The sequence below is a fragment of the Seriola dumerili genome, unplaced genomic scaffold (genome assembly GCF_002260705.1).
Source record: "Seriola dumerili isolate Sdu_G_001 unplaced genomic scaffold, Sdu_1.0 BDQW01002192.1, whole genome shotgun sequence".
Classification (NCBI taxonomy): domain Eukaryota; kingdom Metazoa; phylum Chordata; class Actinopteri; order Carangiformes; family Carangidae; genus Seriola; species Seriola dumerili.
In genome coordinates this window covers 177754-203912 of record NW_019176447.1, presented here as the reverse complement: position 1 = coordinate 203912, position 26159 = coordinate 177754, and the positions used below count along the sequence as shown (strand labels likewise).

The window sequence follows — 26159 nt, the reverse complement described above, 5'->3', positions numbered from 1 at the left end:
CTGTTTAATACTGCACTGTTTCTATGTTGAGAATAGGAGACTAAATTTCGCAGTTGTGTTATTTTAAATGGCTATCTGTTGTGTAACTAACAAAAAAGCTTAATTCTATAATTATTAACAAAGTAGGCATATAAGCAGAGTAGTTTAATAACTTCTAAACTGTGACCCGCTGTCTAGCCTATTGTCGACGGTTTTCTCATCTAAATTACTGTTGACTGCATATTCATTATTTTCAATGTCGGGGTCAGTTATTGCTACCATGTGTATGAGCATATTTACACACATCTGGTATAATGTTGAATATTAAAGTATACAATCTCATTAGAAGTATAGGAATAGTTACATTACCCTACTTGTTTCAAATGGGCTTTTCCCTTAGTCATGGTCTGGCATTTACACTGAATTCTGTCTAAGTAAGTGAGAATTAATAAAGTTAAAATAATGGGGGAAATGAATTTGTAGTTTAAAATTGTCACTGTAGCTGTGCATTTGTTAGTTGCTTTTAAATTTCAGTCATTATAGCGGCCGATTGGTATTCGAATTGTGTGTCGCTATCCGTGGTGCTGAATGCAGACTTACTTGCAGTTCCCTCAACATATTGCAAAAAAAAAAAAAAACGTTCATGTGTTGTTTTCCTTAAATACATTGACAAATCTCTTTCGTACTAACTGTTGAAGAGTATGTCAAAGATTTCACAATCTATATTCAAGAAAACTGCAGTCACTTTAGTCGTAAGATTTAAAAAAAAAAAAAAAAAAACATAGGGACGTGTATTTCTTCTATTAACTCGTTGTCACTGCCGTAAGGATTTCCTTGATATTTTTGTCACTTTATAAAATAGCCTTTATTATAGAGAACACTTAAGTCATTTAATCTACCTTGTACTGATCATTGGGTTTAACCTTCCTATTCATTTTTTGACCCTCCTGTTTTGGAACTGATTCATGCTTAAGGAGAACTGACAATAAATAATACTTTCCAATGTTATTATACTTAATATAGCATGTAGTTATGAGAAATGTCCACATGGGAACACTGCAGGCCATCACATTTGGACGTCCTCTTTGGTGGTTTAGGGCTCCTCCCAGACTCAGCTTATGATGAATCTGTGGGCTTTGTTACAAAGAGAGATCGTCTGACAAAGAACCGTCGTCTTGTTTGGTCGTCGAAATGCCAAAATATTTGTTTGGAATATTTCTTTCCTAATCTTGATATAGTAGTGGCTGTAACATATTGTTCAGATTTGCTTAGATGCTCCTTTTCGATGTATGGAATTATGCATTTACTGGGCAGGGCGGGCTCTGTGTGGATCTATCTCTTCTTCGTGGTACTCGATTGTTACTGGGAAGCGGTGTCTGGGCAGCTCTCTTACTCCGTCTCAGAGGAGGTAAATCTGGGGACTGTTGTCGGAAATATCGCTAAAGATCTGAACATCAATGTCCAGGATTTGGAGTCCCGCATGTTTCAGATCGTTTCTGGATCAAAGACAAAATATTTCGAGGTAAATCTAAAGACTGGTGTCCTCTACGTTAATGAGAGAATAGATCGAGAGGAACTCTGCGGCAGTGAACAAAAATGTTCACTTACTGTAGAAGCAGTTATTAATAATCCATTAAAACTGTATCGGATTGAAATTACAATTTTAGATGTGAATGATAATTCTCCATCATTTCTCAGCACGTCACAAGTAATAAACATTACCGAGAACACAGCAGCAGGAGCTAAATTTCCCTTGAAACGAGCTCACGATGCAGACGTCGCTAAAAATACTATAAATACCTACAAGCTTAGTCAAAATGAAAATTTTTCTCTGGCTACACTTAAAGGAGAAACGGTAACTCCAGAATTAGTGCTTCAGAAAGTTTTAGACAGAGAAAAACAGTCTGTGATTCGACTCACACTGACTGCCATTGATGGAGGAACTCCTGCTAAATCAGGTAGCATCATTATTGTAGTAAATGTGCTGGACATTAATGATAATCCCCCTATATTCAGTCAAACACTATATAAAGCCAGTGTGTATGAAAATGTTAAGGAGGGCACATCAATAATAACACTAAATGCCACTGATTTGGATGTAGGATACAACGGACATATATCATATTCCTTTATTGAAATAGACCAGGAGAAACAAACTGATCTGTTTGCTATAGATGAAAAAACTGGGACTGTGACAAATAAAAAGAATATCGACTTTGAAGAGAACAATGCTTTTGAGATTCGAGTCCAAGCCAGTGATGGAGCTTCCTCACCAATGACCTCCCATGCAAAATTACTGATTGAAGTTTTAGACGTCAATGACAATGCCCCTGAAATTTCAGTTACATCATTGTTAAACACTGTGAAGGAGGACGCGTCCATTGGCACAGCTATTGCGCTTGTTTCAGTGTTTGATAAAGACGGGAGTAAAAATGGGATGGTGAACTGTAAAATTTCCAATAACGTTCCTTTCAAATTAGAATCAAACTATAAGAATTACTATTCATTGGTGGTTGACGGTCCTCTTGACAGAGAGAGCACATCTCAATACAATATCAGCATCACTGCTACTGACGAAGGGAGCCCGCCTCTCTCCAGCACGAGTGTTATTACTTTGCACGTCTCAGATGTAAATGATAACAAACCTCTGTTCACAGAAAATATAATTAGTGTCTATGTGAAAGAGAACAGTCCAGTGGGAGCAGTAATTAAGACAGTAACTGCAGTTGATGCTGACATGGATCAAAATGGTCAGGTGAGATATTCATTTTTACATGACAACAGTAACTCAGTTCCTCTCTCTACAATGGTAAACATCAACTCAGAGACTGGAGATATAGTCAGCCTGCAGGCCTTTAACTACGAGGAGTTAAAAACGTTTCAGTTTAAAGTTCAGGCCACAGACTCTGGTGTTCCTCCGCTCAGTAGCAACATGACTGTGAATGTTTTTATCCTGGATGAGAATGACAACAGTCCCTCGATTCTAGCGCCCTATTCTGAGCACGGCTCCATTAACAGTGAGAGCATCCCCTACTCTGCTGAAGCGGGATACTTTGTGGCAAAGATCAGGGCTGTAGACGCAGACTCTGGATACAATGCGCTGCTTTCTTATCACCTCTCTGAGCCCAAAGGAAACAACCTCTTCAGGATCGGAACCAGCACCGGAGAAATCAGGACTAAGAGGAGAATGAGCGACAATGACCTGAAAACTCACCCCTTGGTGGTCTTGGTCTCTGATAACGGAGAACCCTCCCTGTCAGCTACTGTGTCTATTGAGGTGGTGGTGGTTGAAAGCACAGCTGACATCCAGACTCAGTTCAGACATGTGCCCATAAAGGAGGACAGCTTCTCTGATTTAAACCTGTATCTGCTGATCGCCATTGTGTCGGTGTCAGTGATCTTTCTGCTGAGCCTCATCAGTTTAATAGCTGTCAAATGCCACAGGACAGACGGCAGTTTCAGCAGGTACAGCGCCCCAATGATTACCACCCACCCTGACGGGAGCTGGTCTTACTCTAAAGCTACTCAGCAGTATGACGTCTGTTTCAGCTCAGACACACTCAAGAGTGACGTAGTGGTTTTCCCCGCACCGTTTCCGCCTGTAGATGCGGAACTGATCAGTATTAACGGAGGCGACACTTTTACTAGGACTCAGACTTTACCCAACAAAGAAAAGGTAAGAGTAATTGCACTAAGAATTTATTATTTCACTGTTTCCAGAACTCGAGGCGACAGGCCTCAGTTTTATTTATGTAGGCTAATTTTGGATGGCTTTGTGCAATGTGACAGACATGAAAATGTAATTTGAACCACCGTTTGATTTGAAATAGAATTGATATTAAGCATAGGTGGAGTAGGTTGACATGAACCGTGCTCTGCTGTGTATATGTCATGGTTTTCTCATGTCAATCATTGTTCACTGCCTCTTTGTTATTTTAATGTGCGGGTCACTGTACGTGGTGCTGAAATTCTGGGTCTGAATGTGCGCGGCTTGTAGTCTTTAGAACATTAAGGTCTAGGTGAAGACCGTGTTGCAGTGTTTCATATAGGCAACTGTATATGAACACATTTAAATACTGTATATCTCATTCAATGTTGAATACTACAGTGTTTCAAAGGTCTAATTAATCGTTTTCAAAGTACCTGTGTGGATTTAATAGCTGTCGTCAGTTAGGTTTGTAATCATAAAAGGTACCCCACCTTTTATGATTACAAACCCAACTGACAACAGCTATTAAATGCATATATTTACCCAAACATATAGTTTAATAAGAAAAAGGCTGGAGCTTAGAATGTTTAGGCTTATTATTGCACTATGTCTGAAAGGAAATTACATGCAGTTTTGATTAGTGAAATTATGGTTTTCTGATACATAGGAGAGTGGAAAGGTGACAGTTTGAAAAGGAAGATGTAAAATTTTGGGATAGGCCGATATAGGTCATTCTCTCACTGTCATTCTTCGAAAAGATAAGCTATATACATATAACCTATATTTTGCTTCTCTATTTGCTGAAAGTGATGCTTGTGCGTATCCGGGTGGTGAGTAATTGTTAACGTTGTTTATGCAATGTTTTTATGAATTTTGTATTTATATCTAGTTTGTTTTATGTTTGCAGAACAGTTAAGTCATTGTTAAGTCATCAGTTGGTCAATTATTAGCATTAACTGTAAATTAGTTTCAGGACAAAACAAACTTGCTGAAAGACATTAGTGGGATGAAATGATAATTCATATTGACCATGTACTGTAGAAGTTCATATTTGGCTGTTTCATGGGCTATAATTATTATGATCTTTCTAATACTGTAATGTCTAGATGTTGAATGTAGTTCTTACAAGTGTCCACATGAGGACATTGTTGACCATCACATTTGAACGTCCTCTTTAGTGGTTCGGGGCTCCTCCCAGATTCAAAGGATGATGATGTTTCTCAGGCGATTGAAACAAAGAGACGGAGAGGCTGAGAGAGACCGGCGCGAAGATTATTATGTTGCTGGTGAAATTCGTTTTCTATATAAACCCAATAAGCGCAAATTCTTTACTTTTAATCACACTGTTGATCAAAAGTACCTGTATGATTTCTCTCGATATAAGGAATTATGCATTTACTGGGCAGGACGAGCTCTGTGTGGATCTATCTCTTCTTAATGCTGGTCGATTGTTACTGGGAAGCGGTGTCTGGGCAGCTCTCTTACTCCGTCTCAGAGGAGGGAAATCTGGGGACTGTTGTCGGAAATATCGCTACAGATCTGAACATCAATGTCCAGGATTTGGAGTCCCGCATGTTTCAGATCGTTGCTGGGTCAAAGACAAAATATTTCGAGGTAAATCTAAAGACTGGTGTCCTCTACGTAAATGAGAGAATAGATCGAGAGGAACTCTGCGGTGATGAACCAAAATGTTCACTTAGTGTAGAAGCAGTTATTAATAATCCATTAAAACTGTATCGGATAGAAATTATAATCTTGGATGTAAATGATAATTCTCCATCATTTCTCAGCACATCACAGGTTGTAAACATTACAGAGAACACAGCAGCAGGGGCTAAATTCCCCCTGCATCCTGCTCATGATGCAGACGTCGCTAAAAATGCTGTTAACACCTACAAGCTTAGTCAAAACGAACACTTCTCGCTGGCTACGATCAAAGGAGAGACTGTCACTCCCGAACTAGTGCTTCAGAAAGTTTTAGACAGAGAAAAACAGTCTGTGATTCGACTCACACTGACTGCCATTGATGGAGGAACTCCTGCTAAATCAGGGACTATGACTATAATAGTGAATGTATTGGACATTAATGATAACCCCCCTATATTTAGCCAAACTCTTTATAAAGCCAGTGTTTATGAGAATGTAAAAATAGGCACATCAATGATAACGCTAAACGCGACGGACTTCGATGCAGGTCAGAATGGACAAGTGCAATATTCATTCAGTGAAGTAGGCCGAGGGAAACAAACTGATCTGTTTGCTATAGATGAAAAAACCGGGACTGTAACAAATAAAAAGAATATCGACTTTGAAGAGAACAATGCTTTTGAGATTCGAGTCCAAGCCAGTGATGGGGCAGTTTTTCCGATGACCTCGCATGCAAAATTACTGATTGAAGTTTTAGACGTCAATGACAATGCCCCTGAGATTTCAGTTACATCACTGTTAAACACCATGAAGGAGGATGCTTCCATTGGCACAGCTATTGCGCTTGTTTCAGTGTTTGATAAAGACGGGAGTAAAAATGGGATGGTGAACTGTAAAATTTCCAATAACGTTCCTTTCAAATTAGAATCAAACTATAAGAATTACTATTCATTGGTGGTTGACGGTCCTCTTGACAGAGAGAGCACATCTCAATACAATATCAGCATCACTGCTACTGACGAAGGGACCCCACCTCTCTCCAGCACGAGTGTTATTACTTTGCACGTCTCAGATGTAAATGATAACAAACCTCTGTTCACAGAAAATATAATTAGTGTCTATGTGAAAGAGAATAGTGCCATAGGAGCCGTTATAAAAACCGTTTCAGCAACTGATGCTGACATCGATCAAAATGGTCAGGTGAGATATTCATTTTTACATGACAACAGTAACTCAGTGCCTCTCTCTACAATGGTGAACATTAACTCAGAAACTGGAGATATAGTCAGCCTGCAGGCCTTTAACTACGAGGAGTTAAAAACGTTTCAGTTTAAAGTTCAGGCCACAGACTCTGGTATTCCTCCGCTCAGCAGCAACGTGACTGTGAACGTTTTTATCCTGGATGAGAATGACAACAGTCCCGCGGTTCTCGCGCCCTATTCTGAGCACGGCTCCGTTAACAGTGAGAGCATCCCCTACTCTGCTGAAGCAGGATACTTTGTGGCAAAGATCAGGGCTGTAGACTCAGACTCTGGATACAATGCGCTGCTTTCTTATCACCTCTCTGAGCCCAAAGGAAACAACCTCTTCAGGATCGGAACCAGCACCGGAGAAATCAGGACTAAGAGGAGAATGAGTGACAATGACCTGAAAACGCACTCCTTGGTGGTTTTGGTTTCTGATAACGGAGAACCCTCCCTGTCAGCTACTGTGTCTATTGAGGTGGTGGTGGTTGAAAGCACAGCTGACATCCAGACTCAGTTCAGACATGTGCCCATAAAGGAGGACAGCTTCTCTGATTTAAACCTGTATCTGCTGATCGCCATTGTGTCGGTGTCAGTGATCTTTCTGCTGAGCCTCATCAGTTTAATAGCTGTCAAATGCCACAGGACAGACGGCAGTTTCAGCAGGTACAGCGCCCCAATGATTACCACCCACCCTGACGGGAGCTGGTCTTACTCTAAAGCTACTCAGCAGTATGACGTCTGTTTCAGCTCAGACACGCTCAAGAGTGACGTAGTGGTTTTCCCAGCACCGTTTCCGCCTGTAGATGCGGAACTGATCAGTATTAACGGAGGAGACACTTTTACCAGGACTCAGACATTACCTAATAAAGATAAGGTAAGAATACACTTGCATCAAGTATTTATTACTGCACTTTTTATAAGTTGAGAATTGGAGGCTGAATGTCGCTGTTTTGTTATATAAGGGCCTGCTAACTGACAAGTAGCCTAGACTAAATTTGAAATAAAGTTTAGGTAAAAAAAAAAAAAATCAAGTATAAGAGGAGCAGATTGATATTATTATCCTCTAAACTGTGGCTTGCTGTGTAGGCTATTTGTGGATGGTTTTTGTTGACTGCTTATTTGTGATTTTAATGTGCAGGTCATTTCGAGTACACCATATGAATGAATACATTTACACACATTGTGCTTAACATTAAAGTATAAGATCTGATTACAAGCAAGACAATAGTTATATTAAGTACTTATTTTAAAACTGACTTTCTACTATGGTACGGTCAAGATACTGCTTTGGCATTTGACTGCTTTTTAAATGATACAGGATCACTATCAAGTAGTACTCGTTATTGTTGAATTTATAGTTCAATTTTGCTACTGTAGCTGCTCATTTGTTGAAGGTTTTGAAATTTCAGTCATTATAGCGGCTGATTGGTATTCTACTTGGGAGGGACTATCCGTGGTGCTGAACACAACTTTTGAAGTTACCTGTGATTTTCAAAATGTAATGCAAAACAAAACGTAGTTGAAGTGAAAACATTTATTTGAATAGACGTGCAAATCTCTTTGGTAATGACTATTGAAAAGTATGTTAGAAATTTCACAATCCATCTTCAAGAAAACAGTTTATCTACTCTGCAGTTACTTTACACTTAAGTTAAAAAAAAGTCAATGAGTGTATTTATTCATATAACTTAATGTCACTACTGTTAGGCTTTTTCTTGAAATTTCAGTCAGTGTATAAAACAGGCTTAATTATAGCAAATACTGTAGCCATGTAATGTAAATTTTATCAATAGGTCGGTGAAACGTTCTTGTCTATCCTTTGCCCCTGAATTTTTGCACTTCCTCGCTTTCAAGGATAACTGAGAATGTTTCCTATTTCCAACATTATTATATTTGATGTAGTATGAAATGATGAGAAATGTCCACATGGGGACACTGCAGACCATCACATTTGTACGTCCTCTTTGGTGGTTTAGGGCTCCTCCCAGACTCAGCTTATGATGAATCTGTGGGCTTTGTTACAAAGAGAGATCGTCCGACAAAGAACGGCTGTCTTCTTTGGTCGTAAAAAAGCCGAAATATTTGTCTGGAATATTTCTTCCATGATCGTGATATCGCTGCTGCTGTCACATATTGTTCAAATTTGCCAACACGCTCCTTTTCGATGTATGGAATTATGCATTTATCGGGCAGGACGGGGTCTGTGTGGATCTATCTCTTCTTAGTGCTGGTCGATTGTTACTGGGAAGCGGTGTCTGGGCAGCTCTCTTACTCCGTCTCAGAGGAGGTAAATCTGGGGACTGTTGTCGGAAATATCGCTAAAGATCTGAACATCAATGTCCAGGATTTGGAGTCCCGCATGTTTCAGATCGTTTCTGGATCAAAGACAAAATATTTCGAGGTAAATCTAAAGACTGGTGTCCTCTACGTTAATGAGAGAATAGATAGAGAGAAACTCTGCAGTCATGAACCAAAATGTTCACTTAGTGTAGAAGCAGTTATTAATAATCCATTAAAACTGTATCGGATAGAAATTATAATCTTGGATGTGAATGATAATTCTCCATCATTTCTCAGCACGTCACAAGTGATCAACATTAGTGAGAGCACAGCAGCAGGGGCTAAATTTCCCCTGCATCCTGCTGACGATGCAGACGTTAGTAAAAACGATGTGAATACCTACAAGCTTAGTCAAAATGAACACTTTTCGCTGGCAACACATAAAGGAGAGACTGTCACTCCTGAATTAGTGCTTCAGAAAGTTTTAGACAGAGAAAAACAGTCTGTGATTCGACTCACACTGACTGCCATTGATGGAGGAACTCCTGCTAAATCAGGCAGTATGAATATAATAGTGAATGTATTGGACATTAACGATAATCCTCCTATATTCAGTCAAACATTGTATAAAGCGAATGTTTATGAGAATGTGAAAATAGGCACATCAATAATAACGCTAAACGCTACGGACTTAGATGCAGGTCAGAACGGACAAGTGTTGTATTCATTCAGTGAAGTAGGCCGAGGGAAACAAACTGATCTGTTTGCTATAGATGAAAAAACCGGGACTGTAACAAATAAAAAGAATATCGACTTTGAAGAGAACAATGCTTTTGAGATTCGAGTCCAAGCCAGTGATGGAGCTTCCTCACCAATGACCTCCCATGCAAAATTACTGATTGAAGTTTTAGACGTCAATGACAATGCCCCTGAGATTTCAGTTACATCACTGTTAAACACCGTGAAAGAGGACGCGTCCATTGGCACAGCTATTGCGCTTGTTTCAGTGTTTGATAAAGACGGGAGTAAAAATGGGATGGTGAACTGTAAAATTTCCAATAACGTTCCTTTCAAATTAGAATCAAACTATAAGAATTACTATTCATTGGTGGTTGACGGTCCTCTTGACAGAGAGAGCACATCTCAATACAATATCAGCATCACTGCTACTGACGAGGGGACCCCGCCTCTCTCCAGCACGAGTGTTATTACTTTGCACGTCTCAGATGTAAACGATAACAAACCTCTGTTCACAGAAAATATAATTAGTGTCTATGTGAAAGAGAATAGTCCAGTGGGAGCAGTAATTAAGAGAGTAACTGCAGTTGATGCTGACATGGATCAAAATGGTCAGGTGAGATATTCATTTTTACACGACAACAGTAACTCAGTGCCTCTCTCTACAATGGTAAACATTAACTCAGAGACAGGAGATATAGTCAGCCTGCAGGCCTTTAACTACGAGGAGTTAAAAACGTTTCAGTTTAAAGTTCAGGCCACAGACTCTGGTGTTCCTCCGCTCAGCAGCAACATGACTGTGAACGTTTTTATCCTGGATGAGAATGACAACAGTCCCGCGATCCTTTCTCCATATTCTGAGCATGGCTCCGTTAACAGTGAGAGCATCCCCTACTCTGCTGAAGCGGGATACTTTGTGGCAAAGATCAGGGCTGTAGACGCAGACTCTGGATACAATGCGTTGCTTTCTTATCACCTCTCTGAGCCCAAAGGAAACAACCTCTTCAGGATCGGAACCAGCACTGGAGAAATCAGGACTAAGAGGAGAATGAGTGACAATGACCTGAAAACTCACCCCTTGGTGGTCTTGGTTTCTGATAACGGAGAACCCTCCCTGTCAGCTAGTGTGTCTATTGAGGTGGTGGTGGTTGAAAGCACAGCTGACATCCAGACCCAGTTCAGACATGTGCCCATAAAGGAGGACAGCTTCTCTGACTTAAACCTGTATCTGCTGATCGCCATTGTGTCGGTTTCAGTGATTTTTCTGCTGAGTCTCATCAGCTTAATAGCTGTCAAATGCCACAGGACAGACGGCAGTTTCAGCAGGTACAGCGCCCCAATGATCACCACCCATCCTGACGGGAGCTGGTCTTACTCTAAAGCTACTCAGCAGTATGACGTCTGTTTTAGCTCAGACACGCTCAAGAGTGACGTAGTGGTTTTCCCCGCTCCGTTTCCGCCTGTAGATGCGGAGCTGATCAGTATTAACGGAGGAGACACTTTTACCAGGACTCAGACTTTACCCAGCAAAGAAAAGGTAAGGGTATATCAAGTAAACAAGTAAATGACCTTCTTTTGTAGAGTTGTGATTTCTGCTCTTGCAGAGTAAGGTAACGAGAGATTTTCCATCTGTCCTTGTTTTAATGAGTTTGTGTCTGTGGATTTACTTTTACACGTTTCAGTTCTTTTTACCCAAAGGTGTGTTCCAATAGCGACATAATATTTTCTTGTTTAGGCTTCCGAAAACGTCATCATTGCGTTTAATTTACTTAAATGTGACTGAAACGTCACATAAAAAACCTTTAAAAAACCATGTGCTTCAAGTCACATTCAACACTTGAATAATTGTCATACTCAATGTAATCTAATTAAATCAGTCACATCTATCAACGTTTACTCTCACTGCTTATAATGTGCAATGAGCATGTTACATGAGAGAAACAGTATCACAAAATATATTAGTGTGAAATTGATCTTTTTACATACTTGCTTTTCATAATACTTGACTGGGATTTCGATTGAGAGAGAGTTCAGAAATCAATGTTAAACAGTTCTTAAATACATTTTAGTTTTCCTAAAAACAATGGAGATGAATAGTTTCAGTCATTTAATTTGCATGCAAGCAGTGGTATTCACATGTTTTGTCAACAATTGTGGAGTTATGCACTACTTTCTTGTATAAAGTAGCCGATACAACATCGCTGTTCCAGTGCTGTGGTCGAGTTTTCGATGCAAATTCAAAGCAGTAAGAAAGGGAAAAGCAACACAGTTGTGATAGCTCCTAGCCTTGCTGACTTGTGAATCTCTTTTTTAATTTATTTTGTATACAAATAGCCATCTAATGTTGGGTCTGCAAGGCCTTTGTCTAAATATGTTGAAACAATTTACAGCTTACTCCTCCAGCTTACTTACTCCCACAGTATTTTTATTTATTTTTTTATTTCGAACAACCATCATTAAGGCCTTCTTAAAGGCCTCGTTAGCGCACCTGTGCTTACCACGATGCATTAGCATGATGATTAGTCCATGGTTCTGAAATATATGGCGGATACATTATGTGACAGTATGACGGCATGTCAGTACACCCAGAAATGAAGCAGCTGTCATTTTTGTTGTTTAATCACTGAAAAGAGTAACATCAATTCTGGGGGCTTCTTTCAAACATCAGTCTTTGCCTGTTTATTTGAAAACATTGTAGTTATTTCAAAAGGCCATGAGGTGACACTCTAGACCATAAAGCCGCCAGCAGCTCGCTGTTGTGTAGAGGGCCCTCCCACATTCAAAAGATCACCATTTTTGTCAGTGCTTTGTTAGACTGAGACGTAAGGCGAGGGGAGATGTGTATATGAGTCGTACTGCCACATAGTTTGGTCTTTCAAACGATTCTTTGGTTTTAATACGCGAAAGGCCATCGATATACGGATCTATGCTTTGTTGCTGCTGTATGGAATTATGCAGCTGCCGGGAAGAAAGACCTCTATCGGGATATATCTAGTGCTTGTTGTCTTGGAGTATAACTGGGGAGCAGTATCAGGGCAGCTCTCCTATTCCGTTTCAGAGGAGGTAAACCTGGGGACTTCTGTTGGAAATCTCGCCAAGGAATTAAATCTTAATGTACATGATTTGGAGTCACGTATGTTTCAGATCGTTACTGGATCAAAGCGAAAGTATTTCGATGTAAATTTGAAGTCAGGTTTTCTCTACGTCAGTGACAGAATAGACAGAGAAGAGCTCTGTGCGAAAGCTGCAGAATGTACAATAAATGTAGAGGCTGTGATTAATAATCCACTGAAGCTTTACCGTGTTGAAGTGAATATTCTCGACGTGAATGATAATCCGCCCTCTTTCAGTGCCAAATCACAAACTATCGACATAGCAGAGAGCATATTGCCGGGAGCAACATTCCCTCTGCTGTCGGCCTACGATGCCGATGTAGGGAAAAATAGTATTAACACATACAAGCTAAATCCCAATGAATATTTTTCTTTAGCAGTGCACAAAGGAGAGAGTGTGTCAGCCGAGCTAGTCCTTCAGAAATCATTAGACAGAGAAAAACAGGCATTAATTAAACTCACACTGACTGCTGTAGATGGAGGAACGCCTCCAAAATCAGGGACATCAGAAATATTAATTCATGTTCTTGATATCAACGACAATATTCCAGTTTTTACCAAAACATTGTATAAAACAAGTATGACGGAAAATGCACCACTTGGCACTACAGTCGTGACAGTGACTGCAACTGACGCCGATGAGGGTCCAAACAAAGACATTGTATATTTGCTGAACTCAAAAGACCAGGACCATGTCTTGGACATTTTTGAAATTGACTCGGAAACAGGAATAATAACAGTTAAAGGGAAAATAGACTTTGAAACAAATCCTGCATTTGAAATCCGCGTGCAGGCTGCTGACAAAGGCCAACCTCCATTAACAGCCCAGTGTAAAGTACTGGTGGAGGTTGTGGACCTAAATGACAATGCCCCTGATATCACGGTGACGTCACTGCTCAGTACAGTGAGGGAGGACGCTGAAATCGGTACTGCCATTGCACTTGTTTCAGTCCTTGACAGAGATGGGGGGAAAAATGGTGAAGTAAAATGTGAGATATTGAATGCGGTTCCCTTTAAATTGGAGACAAATTATAAAAATTATTATTCATTAGTTATCGGTGGAGATCTAGACAGGGAACTAATTTCCCACTACAATATCACTATCAAAGCTTCAGATGAAGGTAGGCCCCCTCTCTCCAACACCAACGTGGTTATTATTCAGGTTTCTGATGTAAATGACAACATACCTCGGTTTTCAGAGACTGTAATTAATATGTATGTGGAAGAAAATAGTCCAGTTGGCACGGTTTTGAAAGCAGTATCTGCAACTGATGCTGACATTAGTGATAATGGTCGGGTGACCTACTCATTAGTCAGTGATAATAACTTTGTGTCGCTGTCTACTATGATTAATGTCAACTCCGAGACAGGAGATATAGTCAGTCTGCAGTCTTTTAACTATGAGGAGCTAAAAACATTTCAGTTTAAAGTTCAGGCCACAGACTCTGGTGCTCCTCCGCTCAGCAGTAATGTGACTGTGAACGTTTTTATCCTGGATGAGAATGACAACAGTCCCGCGGTTCTCGCGCCCTATTCTGAGCACGGCTCCGTTAACAGTGAGAGCATCCCCTACTCTGCTGAAGCGGGATACTTTGTGGCAAAGATCAGGGCTGTAGACGCAGACTCTGGATACAGTGCGCTGCTTTCTTATCACCTCTCTGAGCCCAAAGGAAACAACCTCTTCAGGATCGGAACCAGCAACGGGGAAATCAGGACTAAGAGGAGAATGAGTGACAATGACGTGAAAGCTCACCCCTTGGTGGTGTTGGTTTCTGATAACGGAGAACCCTCCCTGTCAGCTACTGTGTCTATTGAGGTGGTGGTGGTTGAAAGCACAGCTGATATCCAGACTCAGTTCAGACATGTGCCCATAAAGGAGGACAGCTTCTCTGATCTAAACCTGTATCTGCTGATCGCCATTGTGTCGGTTTCAGTGATTTTTCTGCTGAGCCTCATCAGTTTAATAGCTGTCAAATGCCACAGGACAGACGGCAGTTTCAGCAGGTACAGCGCCCCAATGATCACCACCCATCCTGACGGGAGCTGGTCTTACTCTAAAGCTACTCAGCAGTATGACGTCTGTTTCAGCTCAGACACGCTCAAGAGTGACGTAGTGGTTTTCCCCGCACCGTTTCCACCTGTGGATGCGGAGCTGATCAGTATTAACGGAGGAGACACTTTTACCAGAACTCAAACTTTACCTAATAAAGAAAAGGTAAGATTTGTATTACATATTTCTCATGATTGCCCCTTATACTGAACACTAACTAAGGACAACAAATCTTTTTTTGTTATGAATGAATTAGAAGTCTCTAGTTGTTGTCTTTCTTACGTTGATATAGGCCTGCGCTACATATGTTGCTGCAATATCCTCTTTTTGCTACCAAGCCCTCATTTAGATTTGTATGTCGCTGTCTGTGGTGCTGGATGAAAGTTTCTCAATGTGTTCTGCCTTCAAACCTCATCACATGCGGAAAATATATTGTACAGGTACAGTATGTTCCCCTCTTGGAAACAAGCTGTTCAATTCTGCAGTATATTTGGAAGTGTGCCAATATCTTTATATGATAAAAGAATGCGATAAGAAAGTGGTAGTGAAATTCTTTCTCTGTTAAAAAATGGTGCACAGTAAAACTGGTGTAACTTATGACTGTTCACTCAAAATATGTTACTTCAGTGTTTGTTTATCTTGTTTATGTCAGAGGTATGTTTGTCACTGTTCACAGTCTTCATGCCTTAACCCTTCCTTCAGTATTTTATCTACTGATGAGGGACTTTTACAATGAGTTTTTATGGAAAGCCCCACTTCCATCTATAACTTCATTTTATACTCCAAACTTGATTATTTAAGATTGACTGCTTATATTATGCAAACTATATAGTCAGAAAGAAAATATATTTTCTCTTACATCCTTAAAACATCAATTGCTAAATTCCAACTTTAGAGATACTGTTTAATTTGTGTCAGACGTGCAGCCTTAATTTCGAAGTTTAATATCCGTTCAAAACATTGGTGTTTGGATAATTTCAAAAAACAACGTAACAGCACATTCTATACTACAGCAACTTTTAATGCACTTAAGTGTGAGGCTGACAATATATTATGAAATGTAGGCTATTGTGTGTTTTTAAGGCATTAAAACCCTTCCATTAACTCATGGTGCCCTTTAGAGTTATGCGTTTATCTGTATTTCTAAATAAGGGATTTCAAGTGTGTTTGTGCAGTTTATCACAGTTACCACACAGTGACGCTCTAGACCGTGACACTGAAATATCGAGGCTCCTCCCAGAATAACACTGAGTGACTTTGGATTTTCATCACAAAGAGGCACGAGAGGAGAAGGGACGGCATGTTGGATTATTTGTCTTAAAAAATATTAAAGTCGAAATAGTCCTGCCTAAAATTTTTATCACATCTCATTTTGCGGTAGAAACGCCGTTGTGGATGTATGCTTTGTTCTTTCTCGGCGGAATTATGCCTTTACCGAGTAGCAGGAGGTCTATTGTTACATATCTGGTGCTGGTGTTGTTGGATTGCTACTGGGAAACGGCGTTTGGTCAGCTCTCTTACTCTGTCTCAGAGGAGGTAAACACGGGAACTAATGTCGGAAATATCGCCAAGGATCTAAACCTCAATGTGCATGAATTGGAGTCCCGTTTGTTCCAGATTGTTACAGGATCTAAGAGGAAATACTTCGACGTAAATCTAAAGACCGGATTTCTGTATGCCAATGAACGGATCGACCGAGAGGAGCTTTGTGCAGATGAACCTAAATGCACTGTTAACGTAGAGGCTGTGATAAACAACCCTTTAAAGCTTTACCGCGTCGAGGTAGAAATTAGAGATGTCAATGACCATTCCCCGTCTTTTAACACAAAAACACAAATACTTGACATTGCAGAGAACACTTTGCCTGGATTTAGATTCGCGTTATCTGAGGCAACCGATGGTGATGTGGGTAAAAATGGTGTTAGTGCTTATAAGCTCAGTCCAAATGAATATTTCAGTCTGGCCACACACAAAAGAGGGGAGAACATATATCCAGAGTTAGTGTTGCAGAAAGCCCTAGACCGGGAGAAAAAGCCAAATCTACAGCTCCTGTTAATTGCGGTAGACGGGGGATCTAAACCAAATTCAGGCACATCAGAAATTGAAATAAATGTACTAGACAACAATGATAACGCACCAATTTTCAGCAGCACTCTGTACAAAGTTAAAATATTTGAAAATATTCCGATTGGTACGGCGATCTTCACCTTAAATGCGACAGATGCTGATGAGGGCACAAACAGTGAAATAGTCTATTCTCTTCGTAATAAGGATCAGGACCATATTCTGGATATTTTCAAAATTGACCCTGACACAGGGATCATTTCAGTGAAAGGTAAAATCGACTATGAGGAAAGAAAAGCTTTTGAGATCCGGGCAGAGGCTAGGGACAAAGGCCAGCCTCCTATGTCTGCTCATAGTAAAGTGCTGGTAGAAGTAATAGATGTAAATGACAACGCTCCTGAAATCACTGTGACGTCACTGCTCAACACAGTGAATGAAGACGCAGGTGTAGGTACAGCTATTGCACTAGTTTCAGTTCTAGATAAAGATAGTGAAAAGAACGGTGAAGTAAACTGTGAGATATTAAACAAAGTTCCGTTCAAATTAGACACAAATTATAAAAAATACTATTCTTTAGTGGTTGACGGGCATCTAGACAGAGAGGTAACGAACCATTACAATGTGACAATTTCAGCTACAGATGAAGGGAGTCCACCTCTTTCGAATACCAGTGTCATTACTGTTTACGTTTCTGATGTAAATGACAATGCGCCATATTTCCCAGAACCTGTAATAAACATTTACGTGAAAGAAAACAGCAAAGTAGGAACCATTATTAAAACAGTGACTGCAACCGATGCTGACATCAGTAAAAATGGTCAGGTGAGCTACTCGTTTTTAGACAATAACAGTAAATCTCTGCCCCTTCCTACATTGATAAACATAAACTCAGAGACGGGAGATATAGTCAGTCTTCAGTCATTTAACTACGAGGAGTTAAAAACATTTCAGTTTAAAGTTCAGGCCACAGACTCTGGTGTTCCTCCGCTCAGCAGCAACGTGACTGTGAACGTTTTTATCCTGGATGAGAATGACAACAGTCCCGCGGTTCTCGCGCCCTATTCTGAGCACGGCTCCGTTAACAGTGAGAGCATCCCCTACTCTGCTGAAGCGGGATACTTTGTGGCAAAGATCAGGGCTGTAGACGCAGACTCTGGATACAATGCGCTGCTTTCTTATCACCTCTCTGAGCCCAAAGGAAACAACCTCTTCAGGATCGGAACCAGCACCGGAGAAATCAGGACTAAGAGGAGAATGAGTGACAATGACCTGAAAACTCACCCCCTGGTGGTCTTGGTTTCTGATAACGGAGAACCCTCCCTGTCAGCTACTGTGTCTATTGAGGTGGTGGTGGTTGAAAGCACAGCTGACATCCAGACTCAGTTCAGACATGTGCCCATAAAGGAGGACAGCTTCTCTGATTTAAACCTGTATCTGCTGATCGCCATTGTGTCGGTGTCAGTGATCTTTTTGCTGAGTCTCATCAGCTTAATAGCTGTCAAATGCCACAGGACAGACGGCAGTTTCAGCAGGTACAGCGCCCCAATGATTACCACCCACCCTGACGGGAGCTGGTCTTATTCTAAAGCTACTCAGCAGTATGACGTCTGTTTCAGCTCAGACACGCTCAAGAGTGACGTAGTAGTTTTCCCCGCACCGTTTCCGCCTGTAGATGCGGAGCTGATCAGTATTAACGGAGCAGACACCTTTACCAGGACTCAGACTTTACCTAATAAAGAAAAGGTAAGCTGAGTGATTTTCATTTAATTTCATTATTTTTTTGTAAATTTTTGCATCATGTGCAAATTTTCTCTAAGTCTTATAAACATTTTAAGTTACTGCTAATTATTTTTCAACTTTGCCTACAGATATTTATGATGTGCAGCGATTTTCACATACTGTTATTAATTTAAAAAGGTTGGTTACACAGACACTGGTTGTTGCCTGTATGCCCCTGGCTAATTCTTTTCAGCCAGGTAAAACCGATCCTCTATGTGTGGCTTTAACTAGCAAGTTGGCAGGCGAATTAACGAGTGTGGACTCGGGGATGCTTTATATGGTTTAAGAAATATTTCAGTACAACAACACTGAAATCTTGTCACTGGCTTTTATGGTAGCCTATCTTCTGCAGTCTTTTGAGCAATGACATGAAATGCATTAAAATGCATTGAGCCGCTGTCCCTGGTGCTGAAAACATCTCGTCTTCTGTTATTTCACTGATTCGGCTGCTGTCCATGTGGCTGATATGTTGCAGGTTATATTCCGTGTCCTAGTTTTTATTAACTGAATACAAAGGCCATATAAAATAACTACATAAATAGATTATTTGTTAATGAATAACAAGAAATATTTATTAAACTGCAAATTTTATTCAATGAACAGTCTTCCAAAATCAATCCATTAATTGTAGTAGTTTATTCAGCATAGACTTTACTCTACTTGATATATTTGGGCCGTCTTTCTATACAAAATTGTCAGGAGATGTCGCTCGAGACCATGCAAAAATCATGTGTTCAGTGTTTAGAAACTCCTCCTCTATTGATGACAAAAACGAAAACGTCATCATCTGGCAGTGCTTTGTGGAGATAGCGCACAGACTAATGAAACCCAAAAGAGAGAGGACCGTAAACCAGAATGGATACATAAAAAAGCAACTTTTCATTTTTTGTGGATAGGCCTACAGGCAGAAACCAGGAGTCGTTGTTTTGTCTAAACAACGATGGCTGCTCGGGAACAATGGGATAACATAGGGGGTCTGCTTTTCACTCTGCTTTGTCTCTGCGACTGGTCCGTGGCTCAAATATCCTATACCATTTCAGAGGAGGTGGACAAAGGGACGGCAGTGGGAAATCTGGCTAAGGATTTCAATCTCAATGTTCAGCGATTGGAATCAGCGGGCCTTCAGATTACCTCTGGGTATACCAAATGCTATTTTGATATAAATCATGAAACTGGAGTACTTTCCGTTAGCGAAAGGATAGATCGGGAGGAGATTTGTCCAAATACGGTAAAATGCTCTTTAAATATAGAGGCCCTAATGAGTAACCCTCGCAGCCTCCATCGAATTGAAGTTGTGGTTAATGATATTAATGACAATGCGCCTTCTTTTCTAGAGGAAATATCTACAATAGATATGTCTGAATCGTCATATATCGGAGAGAGGCATCCCCTACCGATTGCTCATGACGCAGACGTAGGGACCAACTCGGTGAAGACTTACAAATTAAACCCGAATGATTATTTCTCTTTGGATATACAGAACACTGGTGATCAGAGTGTATCCGCTGAGTTGGTGCTGCAGAAGCCATTAGATCGGGAAAAACAGGATGTTATTGAACTCACGCTGACTGCTATAGATGGTGGAAAACCTCCAAAAACGGGGACATTACAGATAAAAGTTAATGTACTGGATGTAAATGATAATTCACCCGTGTTCAGTAAACCTCTCTACAAGGTCCAAGTGGTTGAAAATACAAATATTGGTACAACATTATTAACACTGAATGCTACTGATTTAGATAAAGGTGTTAATGGTGAACTTGTATACTCTTTCACAGAAAGTGGTCGTTTAAACCCTGATGATAAATTTGCCCTGAACGATAATACTGGAGTAATAACTGTAAAAGGAAATATTGATTATGAGGAAAATCAAGCCTATGAGATTCGTGTTCAAGCACGAGATAAGGGCACTCCTCCTCGCAGTGCACATTGCAAGGTTTTATTTGAAGTGATGGATGTCAATGACAATGCTCCAGAAATATCCGTGTCATCACTCATGAGTCCAGTGAAAGAAGACACTGAAATAGGCACAGCAGTTGCAATGGTGACTATCACTGATAAAGATGGAGGTAAAAATGGCCAGACAAACTGTAAGTTAACAGGCTCCGTGCCATTTAAGTTAAAATCAAATTATAAAAATTATTACTCCTTGTTGGTTGACGGGCCTCTTGACAGAGAGCGTGTTTCCCAATATAATGTATCGATTACAGCCACAGATGAAGGAACTCCCTCTCTGTCGAGCATAAGCATCATTACTGTTCAAGTTTCTGATGTCAATGACAATCCTCCTAGATTCCTGGATTCTCATATTAATATTTATGTGAAAGAGAACAGCCCGATTGGAACTACAATGCATGCACTGACGTCGTTAGATTTAGATTTAAATGAAAATGCTAAATCAACTTATCACTTAATTAGTAGTTCTCCCAAGACCACGCAGATAGCCTCGATGGTTAACATTAACTCAGAGACAGGAGATATAGTCAGTCTGCAGTCTTTTAACTATGAGGAGTTAAAAACATTTCAGTTTAAAGTTCAGGCCACAGACTCTGGGGTTCCTCCGCTCAGCAGCAACGGGACTGTGAACGTTTTTATCCTGGATGAGAATGACAATAATCCAACAATTCTCGCGCCCTATTCTGAGCACGGCTCCGTTAACAGTGAGAGCATTCCCTACTCTGCTGAAGTGGGATACTTTGTGGCAAAGATCAGGGCTGTAGACGCAGACTCTGGATACAATGCGCTGCTTTCTTATCACCTCTCTGATCCCAAAGGAAACAACCTCTTCAGGATCGGAACCAGCACCGGAGAAATCAGGACTAAGAGGAGAATGAGTGACAATGACCTGAAAACTCACCCCTTGGTGGTGTTGGTTTCTGATAATGGAGAACCCTCCCTGTCAGCAACTGTGTCTATTGAGGTGGTGGTGGTTGAAAGCACAGCTGACATCCAGACTCAGTTCAGACATGTGCCCATAAAGGAGGACAGCTTCTCTGATTTAAACCTGTATCGGCTGATCGCCATTGTATCGGCTTCAGTGATTTTTCTGCTGAGTCTCTTCAGTTTAATAGCTGTCAAATGCCACAGGAAAGACGGCAGTTTCAGCAGGGACAGCGCCCCAATGATCACCACCCACCCTGACGGGAGCTGGTCTTACTCTAAAGCTACTCAGCAGTATGACGTCTGTTTCAGCTCAGACACGCTCAAGAGTGACGTAGTGGTTTTCCCTGCGCCGTTTCCGCCTGCAGATGCGGAGCTAATTAGTATTAATGGAGGAGACACTTTTACCAGGACTCAGACTTTACCTAACAAAGAAAAGGTAAGACAAATGCACCTATATCAGATTTTCCCTCGTAGTATTCTCAAATCCATGCATAAATGTTGCCAGTGTGATAACAATACGTTTTTTAGTGGGTGGCTTTCTACTCGTACCTTATCGTTTTGAAAACTTTAATTTGGTTTTTGAAAAGTTTTCCTTGAGACAGAAATATTGCTGGACCCAGTGCTGTGCCTGACTATGTTTTAATCGCAGTTTTCTTTTCCCTTTTTTTGAGCAACTACTACGGGTAATAAACCGGACTAGCCTTTTGGGTAGCTTTTTAGTTCAATTTATCAACATCAATTGTGAAAAACATGAAGCCTCTCTTGGAAATACAAGCTGCTTTTCAATACAATTTATATTAATGTAATTGTGGTATCTCTCCACGTGGTGACACTATAGACCGTGACACTGAGGGTTCCTTTGGAGTATTTTCACGCTCCTCCCAGTTTTAGAAGACGATTTTGCTCTCCATTCTTTGTCACAAAGACAGAACGACAGGACCAAGGGAAGGGCCGTTTTATCCACCTGTACATATACATTTATCGCAGCACGTACTTGTATTTTGTTGTGCTTGTAAAATTAATGACGGAGTTTCCTTGCATTGGATATGTGTTTTTAAAATCACCTTATGGAATTATGCCTGCATCCATGACGACGTCTATTGTTTCCTATCTGGTGCTGGTGCTCGTGCTACTGGAGTGTTGCTGGGAAGCAGAGTCTGGGCAGCTTTCCTATTCCGTGTTAGAGGAAGAGAATCCGGGGACATCTGTTGGGAATATCGCTAAGGATCTAAACCTCAGTCTTCAGGACTTGGAATCTCGTATGTTTCAGATCGTTAGTGGGTCAAAAAGAAAATATTTCGAGGTAAATGTAAAGACTGGTGTCCTCTACGTTAACGAGAGAATAGACCGAGAGGAGCTCTGTGCAAAGGCAACAAAATGCACAGTTAGTGTAGAAGCCGTAATAAACAACCCTTTGAAGCTGTATCGCTTGGAAATAAATATACTAGATGTTAATGACAACGATCCGTTATTCACGGAAAAGTCCCAAATTATAGACATAGCAGAGAACACTCTACCTGGTATGAAATTCGCTTTGTCGGAGGCTATTGATGCAGATGTAGGTAAGAATACGGTCAATGCGTTTAAATTAACACCAAATGAATATTTTTCTCTGGCTACAATCAAAGGGGGAGAAAGTGTGTCTGCCGAGTTAGTTTTACAGAAAACGTTGGATCGAGAGAAACAGGCTGTGATACATCTCACGGTGACTGCTATTGATGGAGGCACTCCGCCGAGATCCGGCACGTCAAAGGTCACTGTACACGTTTTAGACATAAATGATAACCCCCCAGTGTTTAACAGTCCCTTGTACAAAACTCGAATATTTGAAAATACCCCAGTTGGGACTACTGTGATCACACTAAATGCAACCGACGCAGACGAGGGGACAAACGGTGAGATAGTGTATTCCTTAAGAAGTAAAGGCCAGGATCGTATATTAGAGATTTTTCATATTGATTCGATAACGGGTGTTATAATGGTCAAAGCTAATGTCGATTTTGAGGAATATGCAGCATTCGAGATACGTGCAGAAGCAAACGATAAAGCTCAGCCACCGATGTCTGCTCATTGCAAAGTGCTGGTAGAAGTAATTGATGTAAATGACAACTCTCCTGAGATCACGGTGACGTCACTGTTCAATACTGTAAAGGAGGATGCTAATGTAGGTACAGCTATTGCACTTGTCTCTGTACTGGACAAGGACGGGGGGAAAAATGGTGAAGTGAAATGTAAAATCTTAAATCAGGTCCCCTTTAAATTAGAGACAAACTACAAAAACTATTATTCTCTAATTGTTGACGGGACTCTTGACAGAGAAATTACCTCCAACTACAATGTCACCATATCAGCTACCGACGAAGGGACTCCACCTCTTTCCAGCACTAGCATTATTACTGTTCACGTTTCTGACGTAAATGACAACGCGCCTCGTTTCTCAGAAGCTATAGTTAATGTTTATGTGAAAGAAAATGGTAAAGTTGGGGTAATTATTAAAACGGTATCTGCATTTGATGCTGACATTGACCAGAATGGTCAGGTGAGATATTCATTTTTAGACAGTAACTCAGTACCCGTGTCAACAATGGTAAATATTAACTCAGAGACAGGAGATATTGTCAGCCTGCAGTCTTTTAACTATGAGGAGTTAAAAATATTTCAGTTTAAAGTTCAGGCCACAGACTCTGGCGTTCCTCCGCTCAGCAACAACGTGACTGTGAACGTTTTCATCATGGATGAGAATGACAATAATCCAACAATTCTCGCGCCCTATTCTGAGCACGGCTCCGTTAACAGTGAGAGCATCCCCTACTTTGCTGAAGCGGGATACTTTGTGGCAAAGATCAGGGCTGTAGACGCAGACTCTGGATACAATGCGCTGCTTTCTTATCACCTCACTGAGCCCAAAGGAAACAAACTCTTCAGGATTGGAACCAGCACCGGAGAAATCAGGACTAAGAGGAGAATGAGTGACAATGACCTGAAAACTCACCCCTTGGTGGTCTTGGTTTCTGATAACGGAGAACCCTCCCTGTCAGCTACTGTGTCTATTGAGGTGATGGTGGTTGAAAGCACAGCTGACATCCAGACTCAGTTCAGACATGTGCCCATAAAGGAGGACAGCTTCTCTGATTTAAACCTATATCTGCTGATCGCCATTGTGTCGGTATCAGTGATTTTTCTGCTGAGTCTCATCAGTTTAATAGCTGTCAAATGCCACAGGACTGACGGCAGTTTCAGCAGGTACAGCGCCCCAATGATCACCACCCACCCTGACGGGAGCTGGTCTTACTCTAAAGCTACTCAGCAGTATGACGTCTGTTTCAGCTCAGACACACTCAAGAGTGACGTAGTGGTTTTCCCCGCAACGTTTCCGACTGTAGATGCGGAGCTGATCAGTATTAACGGAGGCGACACTTTTACCAGGACTCAGACTTTGCCCAATAAAGAAAAGGTAAGAGGCATACAGAATGAGCACTATCAATAGGTGAATATTTTGTCCTTCATATGTAGCTTTAGCTGCTTTAAATGAACACAAAAACGCACATTCACGTGGAAATGTACACTGCAATTATCCCTGGATGATTTCATTAGACAATCTGAGAAATGACTGAAGGTGGAGCAAGTGCGATTCACTTCATCAATGTCTGCGAAACATCATTAACTCTCTGGCAACATAAAAACTCTCGTATATTGATTATATCCACCGTTTTTACACTCTCTCAAACTGCTTAACGGGAAAAGCGCTCTCCACGGTGCTGAAATCTCTCTGCAGTCCTTCATGTACTTCGGATGAACTCGTATAGCTCGTCGGTGGGTCTGATATTTAAAAATAAACAACTACATTGTTTTTTGTATGAAGCTGCACAAAATTCATAGTCATATGGGTCTAGAAAAAATACAATAAGCTTGTAAAATATGGAGGGACGAAATTCATCCCTGAATGATAATCTGGTTTGTAAAACGGGCATTTTAAATATTTTTGGTAGTGTAAGCATATTACTAAATATATTCAACAACAAAAACTACAAACAGTCATAAACCATCATTCATTCATTAATGTAATTTACACACACGTTACACACACACACACACATCCAGAGAAGCGTATCAAAGAAGTGTATAGACTATATTATATATTTAACATTTATATATGTGCACACGTCTCTGATTAACAGTCTCCAATTGCTTGGATTCTTTCACTGTTCTTATTGTTTTGTTTTTGCACCAAACACACGAAAATAATGCTTAATGGAATCCGTTCATCAGTGAATCGGTTGTACAATCCTTGTGTTTTGTTTTAAAAAAGGATCCTATCTTTTAAAGTGCGGTTATTAAAAAATCCACGGTGGTCTATCCAAGGATCGCAAGATGTCGCTGGAGACCATACATTCAACTGTGTTCACTGTTGACGTAAAAACTCCTCCTCCACTGTCAGTGAAACAAGAAACAGTCTGTACGTTTCATAGGGGCTGGGATAGTAAACCGCTTCGTCTTGAAAGATGGTTCCTACATAAAAGAGAGATTAGCCGTCCTTTTTGCCGTTTTTGTAGATGAAAGACGTTTGTTTGCCCGAATTCTTTATCCAAACAAAAGGATGTGTCGTCAACAGTTTAGAGAGGCCGAATGGATGTTATGCGCCATTATTCTTTGTTTATCTGACTGGTCTG

At 40.6% G+C, this 26159-nt stretch overlaps 2 protein-coding genes across 2 annotated transcripts; both read left to right on the top strand.

Annotated features, from left to right (window-relative positions):
- The first annotated feature begins 10267 nt into the window (after nucleotides 1-10267).
- On the top strand, nucleotides 10268-15480 carry LOC111239273 (protocadherin alpha-3-like). The gene is made up of 3 exons (XM_022769111.1): nucleotides 10268-11137; nucleotides 12508-14928; nucleotides 15466-15480. The coding sequence occupies exons 1-3, from the start codon at nucleotides 10268-10270 to the stop codon at nucleotides 15478-15480; spliced, it is 3306 nt and encodes a 1101-aa protein (XP_022624832.1).
- A 663-nt stretch (nucleotides 15481-16143) lies between these two features.
- Nucleotides 16144-18579, top strand: LOC111239254 (protocadherin alpha-3-like). The gene has a single exon (XM_022769092.1). The coding sequence runs from the start codon at nucleotides 16159-16161 to the stop codon at nucleotides 18577-18579; it is 2421 nt and encodes an 806-aa protein (XP_022624813.1). The 5' UTR covers nucleotides 16144-16158.
- The last annotated feature ends 7580 nt before the right edge of the window (nucleotides 18580-26159 follow it).

Bases quoted from the DNA above. Each gene is read 5' to 3' on its own strand.
- LOC111239273 (XM_022769111.1), top strand. From the start codon at position 10,268: ATGGTAAACATTAACTCAGAGACAGGAGATATAGTCAGCCTGCAGGCC. The intron at 11,138-12,507 runs GTAAGGGTATAT...AATACGCGAAAG, and splicing joins CTTTACCCAGCAAAGAAAAG to GCCATCGATATACGGATCTA.
- LOC111239254 (XM_022769092.1), top strand. From the start codon at position 16,159: ATGTATGCTTTGTTCTTTCTCGGCGGAATTATGCCTTTACCGAGTAGC.